The 17,212-nt window shown below is 44.6% G+C and overlaps 1 protein-coding gene across 1 annotated transcript; it reads left to right on the forward strand.

Moving 5' to 3' along the window:
* Window positions 1-1,423: 1,423 nt before the first annotated feature.
* Window positions 1,424-9,198, forward strand: Bhlhe41 (basic helix-loop-helix family member e41). Its single transcript, XM_027934162.2, has 5 exons — window positions 1,424-1,965; window positions 2,106-2,169; window positions 2,497-2,604; window positions 2,932-3,043; window positions 3,466-9,198. Exons 1-5 carry the CDS (start codon window positions 1,904-1,906, stop codon window positions 4,563-4,565), a joined length of 1,446 nt encoding a protein of 481 aa, XP_027789963.1. The 5' UTR covers window positions 1,424-1,903; the 3' UTR covers window positions 4,566-9,198.
* Window positions 9,199-17,212: the final 8,014 nt, after the last annotated feature.

Here is a 17,212-nt window from a genome sequence, read left to right on the forward strand (position 1 = left end):
GCAGCTCTAGCGGTGGAGGCCGTGGCCCGGCGGCTCTTGGAGGCGGGGAAGAGACGCGACTCTAGCAGCCACGTGACCTCCTTCCAGCCGCCGCTTCCAGCGACCCAGATCCGTCCCCGGAACCCGCGCCCGCCGGGCCTGAGGCTGGGGGTGGGGGTAGCTGCCGGGAGGACACGTAGCGACGGCCCCTATCCCTGCTGCGCTCCAGTGCGTGTACATTTGGTGTTCTGCTACCCTTGGTTCACGTGCCACTGACAATAATGAATGTTTCGGAAATCACCAGAGGAGAATGCAATTATTACTCTAAGTGCAAGAAAAAAAGCTTGGCTTTAATTTCTGTTTGTTCAGGAGATTAATATATATTTCCTCCATCTCACCCCTCGCAGACCAAGTTCCGGCAGCACGGGACCGGAGACCTGGGGGTCCCGCAAGACACTTTCCCCTAGCCTCCCAGGACCCTGTCTCCTGCCGCTTAGGGCGGCGTGGGCAGTGCTCAAACCGGGGCACCTCCGGGTAACTCTCACTAGCAGTGAGTGAGTCATGCTCCTGGTGTGGCTCTGCAGAAAGGTAGCCCCGCTCGTGCTAGCCTGTGCTCCCGCGGCTGCTGGGCGAGCGCGCGCGCGCGCACGGTTTCCCCGCGCAGTGATGTGGCAGCAGCGGCAGGTCGGATCACGTTGCTGGCCCTGTGCTGGTACCCGTTTGAGAGAGGATTAAGGAGGGAGGCTTTGGAGGTGCCAGCGGTAGTAAACGTGGGCTCGGCACACTCCCGGCGTGGCTTATCGCACGGGGGATGGGGGCTCAAAGAAAGAACGTTAGCGTCACCAGAGGCGCAGAGGGGCGGCGGAGTTTCGCCAGAGAGTGATAAATGCTGCATTGCTTTTCTGTGGCTGCCCCTCTTGTGCCACCCCCTCCACCCTCCCTACCCCCGCTCTCTCCTCGCCGCGTTCCTCCGCAAGCACAAGAGGCCCCAAACGTCGTCATCTGCTGCTGTGATTAGTGGCACCGCAATTCCGGCTGCTGCGGGAAGTTTAGGTGGCCCAGGGACAGTGCGTCTCCGAAAGGCATTAGGATTGCGACATTCTGACCCAATAATTACATCTTCATTTATCTGAAATCCCTCGTGGAGCTGATTTCAAATTGCCCCTTTTCGGGGCAACCTCCAACCCGCGCCAAGGGTTCTCCCGGCCACTGAGCGGTGAGCAAACAAGTCTCCAAAATTTCCTTCGGAACTGAAGTTTACCCACCGCGAAATCTCTCTTGTCATTCTCTAATCCAAACCAACAGCCCATCAGTAGAAAAGCAAAAAGCCACGTTCACGTTTCTGCACCGTAATGACGACCGAACCGCGGGAGTCGCGTTTCCAAGCCAAGGAAGCCCCGGCTGCCCCGCACCCCGGCCCCCTCCCCCCTCAGACTGCATCGCCTTTGGGAAGATGAATAGCTTGGCCGAAGTTGTTTTTCCTTTCCGGTGGCCCTGATCAGGTGTCCCCGCCCCCTCCCGCCGCCGCTCGCCTTCTCCCGACGCCCCCTCCCGGCCCGGCCCCTCCTCCCCCGCCCCCCTCCGGGCTGGACCGCGGATGGTACGTTCCGCACGTGAGCTGGGTGCTGGTCTGGCCGGCGACGCGCGTGCCCTGTGGCCAAACACTGCCCGGAGTGAGAGCAAACTACCATCGCAGTGGGGCCGGCGCGAGTGTGTGTGTGCGTGTGTGCCAGAGAGCAAGCGACCGCGGGGGGGTGGGGGGACCAACTGCTTCACACTTTCGACACTGCACTGAAGAGGGAGAGCTAGAGAGAGAGAGACTGGAGACGCACGGATCCCCCCAAGATCTCCCAAGGCTACCGTCCCACAGATTATAGAACAGAGACCCCAAAATCGAAACAGAAGAAACAAACAGCGATTGAACATGGACGAAGGAATTCCTCATTTGCAAGAGAGACAGTTACTGGAACATAGAGATTTTATAGGGTAAGGTGCAAGCACCCTTGCGAATATCTGTCTGGGCTTCGGTTAGATTTTTTTTTTTCCTCCTCCAGAAAGTGGTATGGAGCGGATAAGGGCAGAGCCCCTCCCGGAATGGGTGCCTGATGATGATTTCTGTTTTGCAGACTGGACTATTCTTCTTTGTATATGTGTAAACCCAAAAGGAGCATGAAGCGAGACGACAGCAAGGTAAGTGTAAGTTTCCGATGTTTCCCATAACCTGCCTGGATAGTTAATTAGGGCCATTGATTTCACAGTGAAGCTCTGCCGCAAATATATTCCAGCCTGTGAGCTTTCCCAACTGTGAATTTTAAGTGGCTTTCTGGATACTCTCAGGGGTATATTAAACATCATACCTGAATTTAAATTGCATTTCAAGAACAGTCCAGAGGAAAGCGGTTTCTTGGGCATAGTTCTATCACATAGTAGGTTGTGGAGGGGTGGGAGTGGGAGGGTTGCTGTGTCCAGTGATTGTTTAGCTTATTGTTTTCTCTCTTCCACGACACTTATATTAAGGATACCTACAAATTACCGCACAGATTAATAGAAAAGAAAAGAAGAGACCGAATTAATGAATGCATTGCTCAGCTGAAAGATTTACTGCCTGAACATCTGAAATTGACAGTAAGATGCACATTTTCATTCTTTGCTGCTCTCCAAGGGCGTTATAATAGCCTGGTACGACTTACAGAGATGTAAGAAAAAAATGTAAATATTAGAGGCCTGACTTAAAACTTGTTCTATAGTGTACAGTTTCCCAGTCTCAGAATGGGTGTTTCAAGCTGAAGGCAAGAAAGCATTTATAACCTGTCTTAAGGAAAGCTCAAGAAGTGTAAGAATAGTAGTTCTTTCAAAGTGCTTGCCTAAGTTGCTGTGCTGAATGGAGAGCCATCAAGCCAAATGTGTGCTTTTAAGTAACCAAGTGCCCCCTTCTCTTTTGCACCACTGCAGACACTAGGGCATCTGGAGAAAGCGGTAGTCTTGGAATTAACTTTGAAACACTTAAAAGCTTTAACAGCCTTAACCGAGCAACAGCATCAGAAGATAATTGCTTTACAGAATGGTAAGTCAGTTCAGGGAGGCCCGTTAGCCTGCTGAAGCGGGGCAGCCCGCAGACAGCACCCCCACCCCTTCAGTGGACTCACTCTCACTTGTGAAAATTGCTTATACTTTCCCTTCATTGGCAAGTGCCCATTTCCCGAAGCATCCTAGAGGCTTTCAGCTGAACCCGGAATCAGATTTTAAAGTGGCGGTTGCGCCCTCTCCACTTAGGTTTTTCAGCTGGGAGGACAGCGCTCCCCCCCCACAACCCCCGCCGCCCCCCCTTCTCTCGGCAACCGGTGGATTATATCACTCGAATACTGAGGAAAAAACGAGATCACTTTAGTCAATGTAGGGCCCACGTGATAAGCAGATGTTTTAACGTCGGTATTTTTCTTCTTGCCTCCATTCCTGTCCCTACCCCCCACCCCCTGTTCATCCTAGGGGAGCGATCTCTGAAATCGCCCATTCAGTCCGACTTGGATGCGTTCCACTCGGGATTTCAAACATGCGCCAAAGAAGTCTTGCAATACCTCTCCCGGTTTGAGAGCTGGACACCCAGGGAGCCGCGGTGTGTCCAGCTAATCAACCACTTGCACGCCGTGGCCACCCAGTTTTTGCCCACCCCCCAGTTGTTGACTCAACAGGTCCCTTTGAGCAAAGGCACTGGCGCTCCCTCCGCCCCCGCCCCCACCGGGTCCACGGCCGCCCCCTGCCTGGAGCGCGCAGGGCAGAAGCTCGAGCCCCTCGCCCACTGCGTGCCGGTCATCCAGCGGACTCAGCCCAGCGCCGAGCTCGCCGCGGAGAACGACACGGACACTGACAGCGGCTACGGCGGAGAGGCCGAGGCCCGGCCAGACCGCGAGAAGAGCAAAGGCGCAGGGGCGAGCCGCGTCACCATCAAGCAGGAGCCTCCCGGGGAGGACTCGCCGGCGCCCAAGAGGATGAAGCTGGATTCCCGTGGCGGCGGCGGCCCGGGGGGCGGCGCGGCGGCGGCGGCGGCCGCACTCCTGGGGCCTGACCCGGCCGCTGCGGCCGCGCTGCTGAGACCCGACGCCGCCCTGCTCAGCTCGCTAGTGGCGTTCGGCGGAGGCGGGGGTGCACCCTTCGCTCAGCCCGCCGCAGCGGCCCCCTTCTGCCTGCCTTTCTACTTCCTCTCGCCTTCCGCGGCCGCCGCCTACGTGCAGCCTTTCCTGGACAAGAGCGGCCTGGAGAAGTATCTGTACCCCACGGCGGCTGCCGCCCCGTTCCCACTGTTGTACCCCGGCATCCCCGCCCCAGCTGCCGCCGCCGCTGCTGCTGCAGCGGCCGCCGCGGCCGCCGCCTTCCCCTGTCTGTCCTCGGTGTTGTCGCCCCCTCCCGAGAAGGCGGGCGCGGCTGCTGCCGCGACCCTCTTGTCGCACGAGGTGGCGCCCCCTGGGGCGTTGCATCCCCCGCATCCGCACGGCCGCACCCACCTGCCCTTCGCCGGCCCCCGCGAGCCGGGGAACCCGGAGAGCTCTGCTCAGGAAGATTCCTCACAGCCAGGAAAGGAAGCCCCCTGAGTCCTTGAGCCCTTCCTTAGAAGGGATGGAGGTTTAAGCGGAATAATAATAATACAAGTTAAAACATCCTTAATGTTTTTAAGGGAGGAAGCGTGATAGATGCAGGACAGGCTTAAGGGGGGGAAACAGGTGTTTTGTGTACATTTGGAGTTCCTGTTTTGCTCAATTCTCACCACCCCATCCTCCGCACACTAATATCCCCTTACCCCCCACATACACCAGCTGTTAAAGATCCTCTGCGATAGCTATTGGTTCTTTTTTTAGTTCCCTTGATAAGTTTTGTCTCCTTTTAGGCCATCTTCCATTATCTTTTAAAATGTGGAACCTAATTCTAGAGAAAGTTAAGAAGGGTCTTCTCTGTGGGTGACCTCATTGAACCAGGGAGGGGAGAAGGTGCCAAGTTCCTTGACTGGAGTTGATAGAGGACAGCAGGTAGTCTTTACATAGAGCCTTGTTTCAGGGCTGCCCTGCTTGTTTTAGGATGAGGTCCACAAAGCATTGAGGATCTTTTTAAGCTCGGCATTTTGAAAGGCATATATTTTTCAAAGAAGTGAGGATACAGTTGCCCACACTGCGACCTATTCTGAAGTGGTTAAAATGGTATCTTTTACTAACTTGCACTTGTTTTGAGAGACACAGAGTTGGGCCATCGTCAGCACCAAGTCAGGGAAGATGGATGAAGAAGCCCAGAACCATTCTTACCATCTTGTGCTTGCACTTTATTGAGAAATTGACCATGAATCAGTTGGTTCATCTTAATATTCTCTCTCTCTCTCTCTCTCTCTCTCTCTCTCTCTCTCTCACACACACACACACACACACACACAAATATATGTTACATATGTTACATATATGTTGCATATATATATATATATATGAACTGCATCTATTCTCATTTAATCCATCTTGTTTCTAAATTTCTGTAATCTTACTGTAAAAAACAAAAAGTGCACTGAACTTAAAAAAGAAACAAGTCCAAACTGATTTATCCTATATTCTTGTTAGGTCATAAAAGTGGAGGAAAGCTTGAAACTGGTCAGTTGTGGTTGGAAATGCTGTAAAGATGTGGAAAGAAGCCCTGTAAGGCCTTCCTATCTCCAACTCTATGTATTTTCTGGAGACCAAACCAGATACCAGATAATCACAAAGAAAGCTTTTTAAATAAGGCTTAAACCAGGACCTTGTCTAGATATTTTTAGTTTGTTGCCAAGGTAGCACTGTGAGAAATCTCACTTGAATGTTATGTAAGGGGTGAGACACAACAGTCTGACTGTGAGTGAAGAAAATATCTGGGTCTTTTAGTCAGTTTGGTGCATTTGCTGCTGCTGTTGCTACTGTTTGCCTCAAACGCTGTGTTTAAACAACGTTAAACTCTTAGCCTACAAGGTGGCTTTTATGTACATAGTTGTTAATACATCCAATTAATGATGTCTGACATGCTATTTTTGTAGGGAGAAAATATGTGCTAATGATATTTTGAGTTAAAATATCTTTTGGGGAGGATTTGCTGAAACATTGCACTTTTGTTACAATGCTTATGCTTGGTACAAGCTTATGCTGTCTTAAATTATTAAAAAGCAAATAAATAAATACTGTCTGCAAGAAACCAGCTGGTTTAGAAAAGTTTAGTATATGAAGATAAACTAGAAATTATCTTTATATTCTAGTATTTTCAGCACTCCATAAATTCTATTACCTAAATATTGCCACACTATTTTGTGACTTAAAAATTCTTACTAAGGAATAAAAACTTTCTATATGATATGAGATTGTCTAATAATTAAAAAAAGACATAATGGATGCTCAGTTAGCTTTAAAGTATTTGTAAGTATAAAAACACAAAAGTCATTAAGGTTCTCAGATATACAACTTTTTTTTGTTTGGCCTGATATCACATATTTCCAACCTCTTGCAAGCCTGCAGGCTCTGGCTGTGTCTACTTGCTTATTCCAGTGTATCCTAATGAAAAGCTCAACAGAAAAACCTACCAATAACTTGCATGGTTTGTTTATGTTCAACCCAATTTGCTCATGTTTTTATAGTTGTCAAGATTTTCACTTTCTGTCTGTGACATCAGGCAGCCTCTTCTACACAGTCTGGTGTTTTCCTCTTTTACTGGGGTCCTGATTAAGTATATTACCACCTCAGGATGCTTAATTTCTCCAAGTATTTTGATTCATTAACTTTTATAAAATAACTCTGTCATGGATGGAATAAGTTCATCATGGAGTTCAAGAAACAATTTCTAGACCTTTACCATATTTATTATCAAACATGTGACTTGATACAGATGGAGTGAAGGATTGTCAGTGTTTAATTCCTGTAGTGTCCTCAAACTCCTTGATTTGTGAAAATGATAGCCTAAATTTATAAGACATAGTGAAAGTGCTCCCTCTGCTGACATTATGGAAACTCAACTGCAAGTTACTGAATATGGGGCTGGAAGGAATGGCTCATCCAGTTCCCTGAATTTTTATAAGAAAACTAAGTCCAGAGCTATTGGTATCTTCCCAAGGTGACATAGCTACCTACAGCCAGCACTAGAGGCCAGGCCTGCTGTAGTCCTCAGCCAGTGAACTACTTTCCACTGCAGCATCTTGGTCCAGGTAAGATGAATTTGATTGGGCAAATTCCTGAAACTAAATGAGTAAACCATAGGAACAAAGGAAATTAAAATGAACCTTAGAAAGCTCTTTAAGATTTTTGAGCATTTCTGATTTATTAAACTTTAGAAGGATAGTCTTTCCAATTAAACCAGAATCATGGAGAAAGCAGCATTTTAAATATTTTGAGCTACATTTGAATGCTATTATTACAGTAATATTAGTTTCATAATTTTTAAAAAAGATTCAAAGTAAATCAGAAGTTAATAAAATGTTTTAGCATTTGTATAATTTTTGTGTGATAAAATAGAAAAATTTAGGATAGGACCAGACTTGATAGATCAGTTTAGTCCAAATGCCTTGATAGCATCAGCATAATAAAATTAGGACAGAAATGCAAATGCAAAGTAATATTGTCTGTTGCACTTAAGAATATAATTTTTGTTTATTCATTAATTTTAATGGATTGAAATCTGAATTATAATTCACTAAGGAGCATTCTATATCTGCAGTGGTCAAATTTCAGCTAAATTGCTTTGTGGATCATGTGAATTTCCAATTTTAAGAAAAATATGAATCTTGAGAATGGTACTATTCCAATGAATTTTAAATACATATATTTTTCAACAGACGTTATATTGAATTGATAAATGTCCTTTTTCCCCAAAGAACTAAACTTAAGCACATTTTAAAGGTACTAGCAACTATAGCTATGAAAACATGACTGGAATTTTAGTTCCTATCATTGTGAAACTACTTTTCATTTAGTTCTCTGTAACTTACTATATAGGCTGTAACTTTGGTTATTGCCTGTCACCTGGGATTTGTTCAAATCTTATGTAGAAGGAGAGGCTCAGCTTGTTCTTGTCTGTGTCACAAGTCAATTATTGACTTCTCCATGGGAGGTGATTGCCAGTGGAGACCTTGCAAAGATATGGCTGGGCAAACAGACGAAAGCCTTTTACTTTAGATAAAAACGAATAGAACTCTCATGAATGAATTAAGACAAGTATAATGCCAAGAGCTGGCTGTACTATTGTGATAAAGGTATTCTACTTCAGATAGCAGTCTAATACTTTATGGGTTTTTTTTTAATTCTGAAATTTTGGACTTTCAGATTAATTTACTTAGGCCTACCCATTGTTCTCACTATGTTATTTTAAATAAGTTCAAAGTGGATTTGCAGTGCATGCTAAAGTCCCAGCTTTTCAGGGGAGAGTTTAAGTAGGGGATTGACATGGAAAATTATCACATATTTTCTGTAATCAAGATGGGATTTACACTAAAAAACATGTGCAATTCATGTACTTTAAAAATATGCTATTTTAGGAATTGTATATTTATCTTAAAATTTCTTGTACTTGTTCAATGAAAATTCCTCTCAAATATAAAACTGCTTTTTTTTTTTTACAAACTGATACTTAAAAATTCTAAATTCAGTGATATCCCACAAAACAACAGTTTAAACAAACTGTGTTCAGGTGCCAATGCCATTTTATTTTTTAAAATCTTACTGGAAAACATACTAAAAAGTTTTACACATATCCTCTTACATGTTTTTGGAAAAAATACCCTGAACATATTAAACCTTTCTCAATTCAGAGTCGCCATTATAAATATCACTCTATACTCTCGAAGAGTATTTGCTCCTGTACTGATTCTTATTGGGTTCTTACAAAGCCAGGCTGTCAGCTGTCACTTCTTGATGGTCAGAGTGCTACCTCCATCCCTTATCTAATTTGCTACCTCTGATTTACTGTGGGCTAGGAGACCATTTAAACAAAACCACACCCATCTGAAATGTGTCTAAAATTAGAATAAATAGGTTCTAACAGAGGACCTGAGGGACTCTTCTGTACATAAATTGTGTGAGTTTGTAGACTCTCCCGAGTCTTCTTTTTATCATTGTGTCCTTTAACTTCCAGATTCTCAGCTATGTTCCATATCAGACTCTTTATTCAAAAGCTTCAAATACTTCTTGTATTTCTCTATCATTTTCTTACATAAAAATAAAAGCAACTTGCTAACGGTTTTAGTCCACAGCTAACAATAAATTTTCATGTCAAAACAAATTATTTGATTGAACACTTCTTTCTCTCATGTTGGTTAGAATAGGGGACCAAGGGACATTTATGAAAACGGATTCAGCATTTTGACTCATAGATGACCCTAGCTCCTGCTTCTCCAGTGTAACCTCTCACTGACCTTGGGCTTTAGGGGTGCTGATCCAGCAAAAGCATTCTGACAAACTGGCAGGATGGGTGTGTAGGCCTGGATGCTGCTTCTGTATTTAGATACACCTACTGCAGAGCCTCTGGGGAGTGGTTTCAGACTCATTGATTGTGGCATACTCCTTTTCTTTTGGACTTAATAAATAGCATCGGGATTCTGATTTTTGCTGGTGTGGGGATGGGGATTGACCAGAGATCCAACCCCTGGCCTCTAGCATGCCAGGCAAGCACTGTACCACTGGCCTAATACCTGTAACTCCAAACATTTGTTTTGCTCTAATTTTATGCAAGATGCTGTAGTACACGCTGGAGAATCAAAGAAAATCTCAAAATCTCAAGCTCCTGAAACATTCTAAAACAAATTATATTGCAATGTAGTGTTGGAAGGGTTGGACACAAAGATCAGGTGGGAAGACAGGTTGCAACTTCCTATAGGTAGATCAGAGGCAGCCTGGGGAAGTAGCTAGGTTTTACAGAAGAAACAGATAATAAGTTCATGAGATCATGTCCAAGAAGGTAACTCTGGCACAGACCTATCTAATGCTAAGCTAATCTTCAGGGACAATTTAATATTATATCTGCACTGAGGTCTGACCAAAGATTTCCTAACAGTTTGGTCTCTTTAGAATTTGACTGCCCTGGGCTGGGGTTGTGGGCTCAGTGGTAGAGTGCTCACCTAACACACACAAGGCCCTGGGTTCAATCCTCAGCACCACATAAAAATAAATATAAGAATTTGACTGCCCTCATGGCTCTCACCAGCATCTCCTCCTGAGGATCTGAACCATGAACTGGGACTAGGGAGTCATGACATTTCCTACTACAATGGGAGATATGGTACCATCCATCACATAATATCTTATGCAGAGAAATGACAACAGGTATCTGACAAGCAGCTCAGTCTCACCTCCTCCATGAATCTGTTCTACAAGAAAAGCTAATGGTGATTTCTTTCCTTTCACATAAGGGAGTGGTGATCATGTTCTTCACTTTGTACTCACAGGGGAAATGAGAAAAACAGCAACTCACAGGGAGGCATGGCATCCTAAGGCTTTTTTTTTTTTTTTTTTTCAAAAATCTCTGAGAGGAAGCTGAGACTAGAAACTTATCCAAGGTCACAAAGTCCAATAAGTGACAGAACCAAGGTTGGTGCTAGATTTGTTAGTTTGGATCCTACTGCTTTTTATACGATTACAAGAGATTTAGTGGTGAGGAAGGCTGAGGTTTTCTCTTGAAATAAGTTGAGCTAGTCCATGTGAGATCCTAAGTGCCAAAATATAGTTATTGGTGGAGGCAGGAAGATTATCATGGTAATAATCTTTCTAAAATATGGCACAGAATCATGCAATAATCATAACAGAGATTAAATTCTGCCAAAAATAATTTTCAGTCTTCCACAAAGAACAACACTATTCTGCTGTCTGCTCACTTTGTAGGCCTCCAAGAATGAGCCCTTCCTGGTCTGGAAGTCCCCATTTGATCTGGTGGACTTTCCATCCCTATTCCACACCTCTGTAAATGTGTGGTCCTCCTTAAGCTCAAGAGTTTCTCCATGAAAGAAGGAACCCTGGACCAAAATAATGTAGGAAGCTGGAAAGAGGAAACCTGTAGAATTGAGCAAGTAGGAAAGAAGGGCCATGTACTACAGTTTTTATATAGGGTATTTTTAGGGCGTTGTGAACTTTAGCTAGAGTTTCAATTTTGGAAGCTTTTCCATATGGGTGTGCACAGAGAATATGATGTGCTGAACAGAGATAACTGAGTATCCGCCAGATAGTTCTGTAATAAACTTTGCTTCCATATGTGGCTTTGCAGCTTTCTTACTGTGATTGGAAAATTGGCTTTCACAGAAGGACTGAAGCCTAGGTACAACTTCTGGAGACCTCAGTTACTTAGAGCAGCCAGAACACCCGCTCTAACTTGACGATAAAGACAACGGATTCTCTTCCTGTTATGTTAAGAAGGACTCAGTTTTCAAGCATATATCATCTTGAGGAAGGCTTATCTACCTACTATAACGCAGCTGTGCAATCTGCATGTGGCTGAACAGATACGTCCACACCCCTGAGGATCTCTGCAGACCTTCCCAAGTGGGTGCCACACTGCATCGACGGCTGACCTCTGCGTTTGTAATGCACTCGTTTCAAAACTGATAAACCAACCCTCGCCCCTTAAACCGCCGTTTAAGCCTTGCGTGGTTGGGGAACGAAAGGGGGGGCGGATAATGTCATCTGTCTTGAAAGCTTCACGGAGCTCTAGGATTGGAAAGAGAGAAGCATTCTTAGGTTGCCTAGCGATAAAGCCGCCGATGATATCATTCTCCCGGAGGTCGGCCTCCTGCTTCCCTATGCTCCCCGCCCGGCTTTCCTGCCTCCCTCCCCTCTCCGTCTCCCACGCCTGGGTTCAAAGTACAGCCGCACGGGGTGAGCGGGTGAGCGAGCCAGAGCCGGACACGGCGCGTCACGTGCGCCCGCACATGTCGGGGCGCACGCTGAGCGGCACGTGAGAGGAGGCGAGGCGGGGGCGGGGAGGCGCTTGCTGGCTTCTCTCCGCGCGTGCGCGCTGCCGTGCTGCGCTCCCCGCTCGCCAGACTCGGGCAGACCGTAGCGGCCTGGCAGGGGGTGCGGGAACGGAGTTGGACGCGGGAGGAGCTCTCCCGACAGCTGCGCCACTCCCTTGCCCTCCGCCTCAGCGGGCCCGCCTTGGATAGTCATCCCTCCCGAATTAAAGCTGGCGCTTACTCTCGGGACTCCTCGAACCGTTCTGACACAGCAGTTTTCGAGCGGCTCCCCCGGGGGCGGGTTAGAGGAAGGTCGGCAGCGGCCTCGGGAGAGCCTCGAGGCGGAACGCCAAGCCTGGGTTGGCCGCGACCGGGCGGGACCTGGTTGAGTCCTGACCCTGCGCAAGGACTCGGGGAAGCCCGGGCGGCGGTAGAGGGGTGGGGTAGGGAGAAAGTGCTAGAGCTGGGCTCTGGGCAAATGAAGTGTTGCAGTACCAGCTGGTTGGAGGCAGTGCTTTTCATTGGTCTCACGTGCAGTTTTGCAAATTGCAAAATTTCCTAGGCAGTAGGAATTTAATTGTGATAAAATATATTAAGGCTTTCCGTTCAAAATAAAAGAAATGATTTTTTGGCATCGATGGATTTTGCATGGTATAATAGAATGAAGGAAACTAATGTAGCCAGCCGCTGAAGATGCATTTTTAAAAGTTACGTATTTTGAAAAATTATGTACAAGGCCCTTAGGAAAAATGATCAACTTTCAGATTTTCACGTTTTGAAGTGACCATGTTATTTGATTTCACACCTCTCAAGACATTTATAAATGGTCTAAATGAATAGTTCCGAGGAATTTGGGGTTCCTAATGTCGATTGGATAATTAAGAATTTCCAGGGCTTTTGACACAAGTAGGGAAGTTCCACTACCCCCGGCAAATATGGTTTTGGTCATGTGATTAAAAGGGATCTCGGGTGTTGCTAGCAATATTTGGACAGGTCAGGTGCAGGTTTTTGCTAAGACATCATAGAGTGGTTGTAAACGCTGCAGTCTAAAGGTTGCTCTGAGTGGCACCCTGGAGACAGACTTTTGTAAGCTAACAGACATTAACCAAACACAAGGCTTCCATTGTTTATTGTTTGCCTTTTAATGGTATATATGCTTGCTGTCCCATAGGTTAATTTGGAATAACACTCCCCCCCCCGCCCGCATTAATTTGCACGAAACAGTTTATTTACAAAATTCTGAAAGCTGAAAAAGCGAAGGTAAACTTCAAACATTCACTCAACATATATATGTTAGGCTTCTACTATACCAGGTTGGGGGATACAGTGGGATTTTTTTCAGTTGGCTTGTTGAAGAAAGAACTGAAGCTTTAGTCTCATCAGTTCTTTCCCTTTTCTCTCTCTCTTCTTCTCTTCCTTGATTTCTTTTAAGCCAACAGAGTAGGCTTAATCTTTCCCAGAATATTTTACTTGTTCATTTTTCTGCTTGCAACACTAGGCCCCAGGATATCTGGATAGCTAAATCCAACACCCCCTATCCCCAACCTTTTTTTACGTCTGTTTGAATGACATTTCTTCAAGAGGGGCCTTCCCTAAGCTGCCCGTAGGTAATATATAAAATATCTCTCCATCATTTTCAATTTTTTAAAAATTTTTGATTTATTAGTTGTATATGAACACGATAACTTTATTTATATGTGGTGCTGAGGCTCCAACCCAGTGCCTCCCGCATGCCAGGTAAGCGCTGTGCCACTAAGCCACAACTCCAGCCCCCTCTCTCCATCATTCTTTGTTTTACTGTTTTGTTAAGTTTCATGGTAGGTATCACTCCTTACATAATATATGTATAAACACACATATAATTTATTGCTTGTCTTACCCCACTAGAATGATAACCAGGGACTTTGTTTTGTTCATTGTTCTGTGTGTAATGCAAGAATGCTACCTAACAATCAGTGAATAAATGCCTTACGGAAATAAATATATATTGATTTTCATTAATACTTTCGAAGTGAATAAACACCTCTGGCAACCACTTCAGCTTTATCACTTCCAAAGACAACAACACACAACTTCTCAAAGCTACACATTCCATGCTGAGTCTGCTTTCTCAACCCTTATTGAGCTTATTATAACCCAGGCACTGACTAAATCAAAGACTAAACAACTACACAGCGAAGTAAACAGTGGTAAGGAGGCAAAAACCATTCAAGTTCCAAACCTGCAAATGGAAAAGATTCAGCTTGACTTAGAAGCTGATTGAACTTTTTTTTTTTTCCATAAAGTTTTGGGTATAATACTGAAGGACTAAGAAAGTTCCCTTAAAGACTGAATTAGTACCAATTAGACCAAATGATTGACCAATTAGTCCAAATTTTTATTGATGGGCTGGAGTTGTGGCTCAGTGGTATAGTGCTGGCCTTGCATGCATGGGGCATTGGATTTGAGCCTCAGTATCACATAAAAATAAAGATGTTGTGTCCACCTAAAACTAAAAAATAAATATTAAAAAATTATTCATTGAACAAAATTCTTTCTGTGAAATTGAAAATTAAAGAAGACTCTACTCATTTCTGTGTTCCCTTAATCAATGAGGATAACTGTAATAGCCCTATACAGCATGAATGAGTTTCAAAACAAGTTGTATCTTGTTTGTTCGACCCCTGACCCCTGTGTAGAACTAAGAAGTTGGATTGCATGCAACTGATGATGGAATGTACTACACATAACCAAGACTTGAGGATTCCCAGCTTCAGATGTTGGCTGTCCTTGCAAAGTGCGTTAACATTTGTCTCTTTATCAGTGGGTTTCTTCAAGACAAGAATTCTTCTTCAAGAATTAGTACAGATTTAATTTCCTTATCATCTGCCACAATACTGTACTGCCTGGTACACAGTAAGTCCTCAATAAATGATTGTTGAAATCCAAACTCTCCTCTCCATTCCCAGTTATTGTCCCAATTGAAACCTTGATCATGTCCTCACCTGGATTCTTTTTTTTTAAATTTTTTTTATTCTAATTTGTTATATATGACAGCAGAATGCATTACAATTCATATTACATATATAAAGCACAATTTTTCATATTTTTACTTGTATTCAAAGTATATTCACACCATTTGTGTCTTCTTCATACATGTACTTAGGGTAGTGATGTCCATCTATCTCATTCCACAATCTTTTTTTTTTTTACACCCTTGCCCCCTCCTGCCCCCTCTCTCCCCTTTACCCTATCTACAGTTTGTCTAATCTTCCCATGCTCCCCCTCCCAACCCCAGTATGAATCAGCCTCCTTGTATCAGAGAAAACATTCGGCTTTTGGGCTTTTGGGATTGGCTAACTTCACTTAGTATTATATTCTCCAACTTCATCCATTTACCTGCAAATGCCATGACTTTATTCTCTTTTATTGCTGAGTAATAATCTATTGTGTATATATACCACATTTTCTTTATCCATTCATCTACTGAAGGGCATCTAGGTTGGTTCCACAGTTTAGCTATTGTGAATTGTGCTGCAGTAAACTTTGATGTGGCTGTGTCCCTGTAGTATGCTGTTTTTAAGTCTCACCTGGATTCTTTAAAGAATCTGCTGAGTGTTTTTTGTCCAATATTCCTTTCCCCAAGCATTGGCCACACAGCTAGCACAATTAACTTCTAAACACAAAAGCTGTAATAACCAGGGGTTCCCTATTGCATGGAAAATGCATGAAAGCCTAATCCTTTCCTTCTGGTTCCACCCTATTCTGTTTTCTCCTCTTTCCTATTTCCTCCAACTGGAAGATGGGCATACAGTGGTCGCATTTTACTGCTCCAAGTTCATACACCTGTATGCTTTGCATTTTCAAATGTTGTTTCTTCAGTATGATAACCTCCACTTGTAGGTTCCTACTCATCCTTCAAAATTCAGCTCAAATTGTACCCCCTCAAAACTTAATCTTACCCATTCCTTTATTCTTAGCCCTTTCTTTAAATCTCCATTCTGGTTTCCACAGATGTTCATTGTAAAGAAGTGAAGCATATTCTTATTTTGTCTCAGTGAGTCTAACTTCAAGCTATTTCTCCAGTGCTGGTGGAAAATAATCTGTGTCATCATAGATTCATTGAAGGCTCTCCTTTTTTCCACCTCTTTAGGATTTTCACAAGGACCTGGGATTCTAAGAGAGCAGGGTAAGGACCTTTTCACTCTCAGACTGTCCTAGATAATTGTCCCTGCCACCTCTGACATTTGCTGGGCAGGAGATTTGACAATGCCAGGAGCTCCAGGCCTTTAGGGACGTCAAGTGCCCATCCCCCTTCTCTTGCTCCTTCCCTCTAGCATAACCTCCACCATTGGAGAGGGCTACCAGGACTCCACAGTTAACCTAAATATGGGATGTTGCCATGAAGAATGGCAGGGACCACAGTGAACTGAGCTGCAACTGATTGTGGCGGGCAGAACATGTAGGCTCAGTACTGCGAGATCCTCTGATTTTTCTAGGAGAAGCTGAACTCTAGATTTTATGTGAAATCCATTTCAAAAATGTTAGCAACTACATTTAAAAACTTTTAAACACTATTCATTACAAATGAAACATATCTGTAAAAGTATTCTTTAGTCTGGAGAAGACTACTTAGAGATCACTTCTTTAAAAGGGGGAAAAAAAAAGACTTAGAGGTTTTCTTCAAGAGTTTAATCAAAATTCTCCTGATGCAAGTACCCTTGAAGCCCTTCTTGGAAAATGGGTTGAGGGGGAAATGCAGCAAGAACAAACACAGATTAATGTCTCAGTAAGTTATCCTGTCATGTTAGGATCATTCACGTTGTATTGTCGTTAATTGTGTATGTCTCCAACATGCTGCTGTCACACAAATTGTCACCTCCCCCAGCCCCCACTTGGCCCTTGCTGCTGTCTGTCAGACTGTTTACTTGTTCTTACCTCTTACTCAAGTTTCCTTTATGACCCTCCTGGACCTCTCTCTTAACTTAACTCAAAACCTAGACCTAGCTTCAGACTCCTCACTGTCAGGAAAACCCCCATTTCTCCAGAGTGTTTGGCTGTGGAGCACAATCTCCTTAACCCTCAACCTGTCCCCTTCCTCTCTCCCCACGTATCCTCACCTTCCTTCCTACTCATGCAGAGGGAAAAGTTGCCCTCTTCTTGTTCAAAGCCAACCCTGTCAATTGTGCCACTGATGTTTTAAGACTATTTCGCTTGCCACTTTCTGGGTAAGAGTCTTTGCCAATGCTCAGGGCTCCATGTAAGTCGGGTTCTGTTAAAGGAGCTCAATTGTTCATTTGGCATTGCATTCCTGGGGTCTAGTCTGCTGCCTGG

This window comes from Marmota flaviventris, chromosome 3 (genome assembly GCF_047511675.1).
Source record: "Marmota flaviventris isolate mMarFla1 chromosome 3, mMarFla1.hap1, whole genome shotgun sequence".
Classification (NCBI taxonomy): domain Eukaryota; kingdom Metazoa; phylum Chordata; class Mammalia; order Rodentia; family Sciuridae; genus Marmota; species Marmota flaviventris.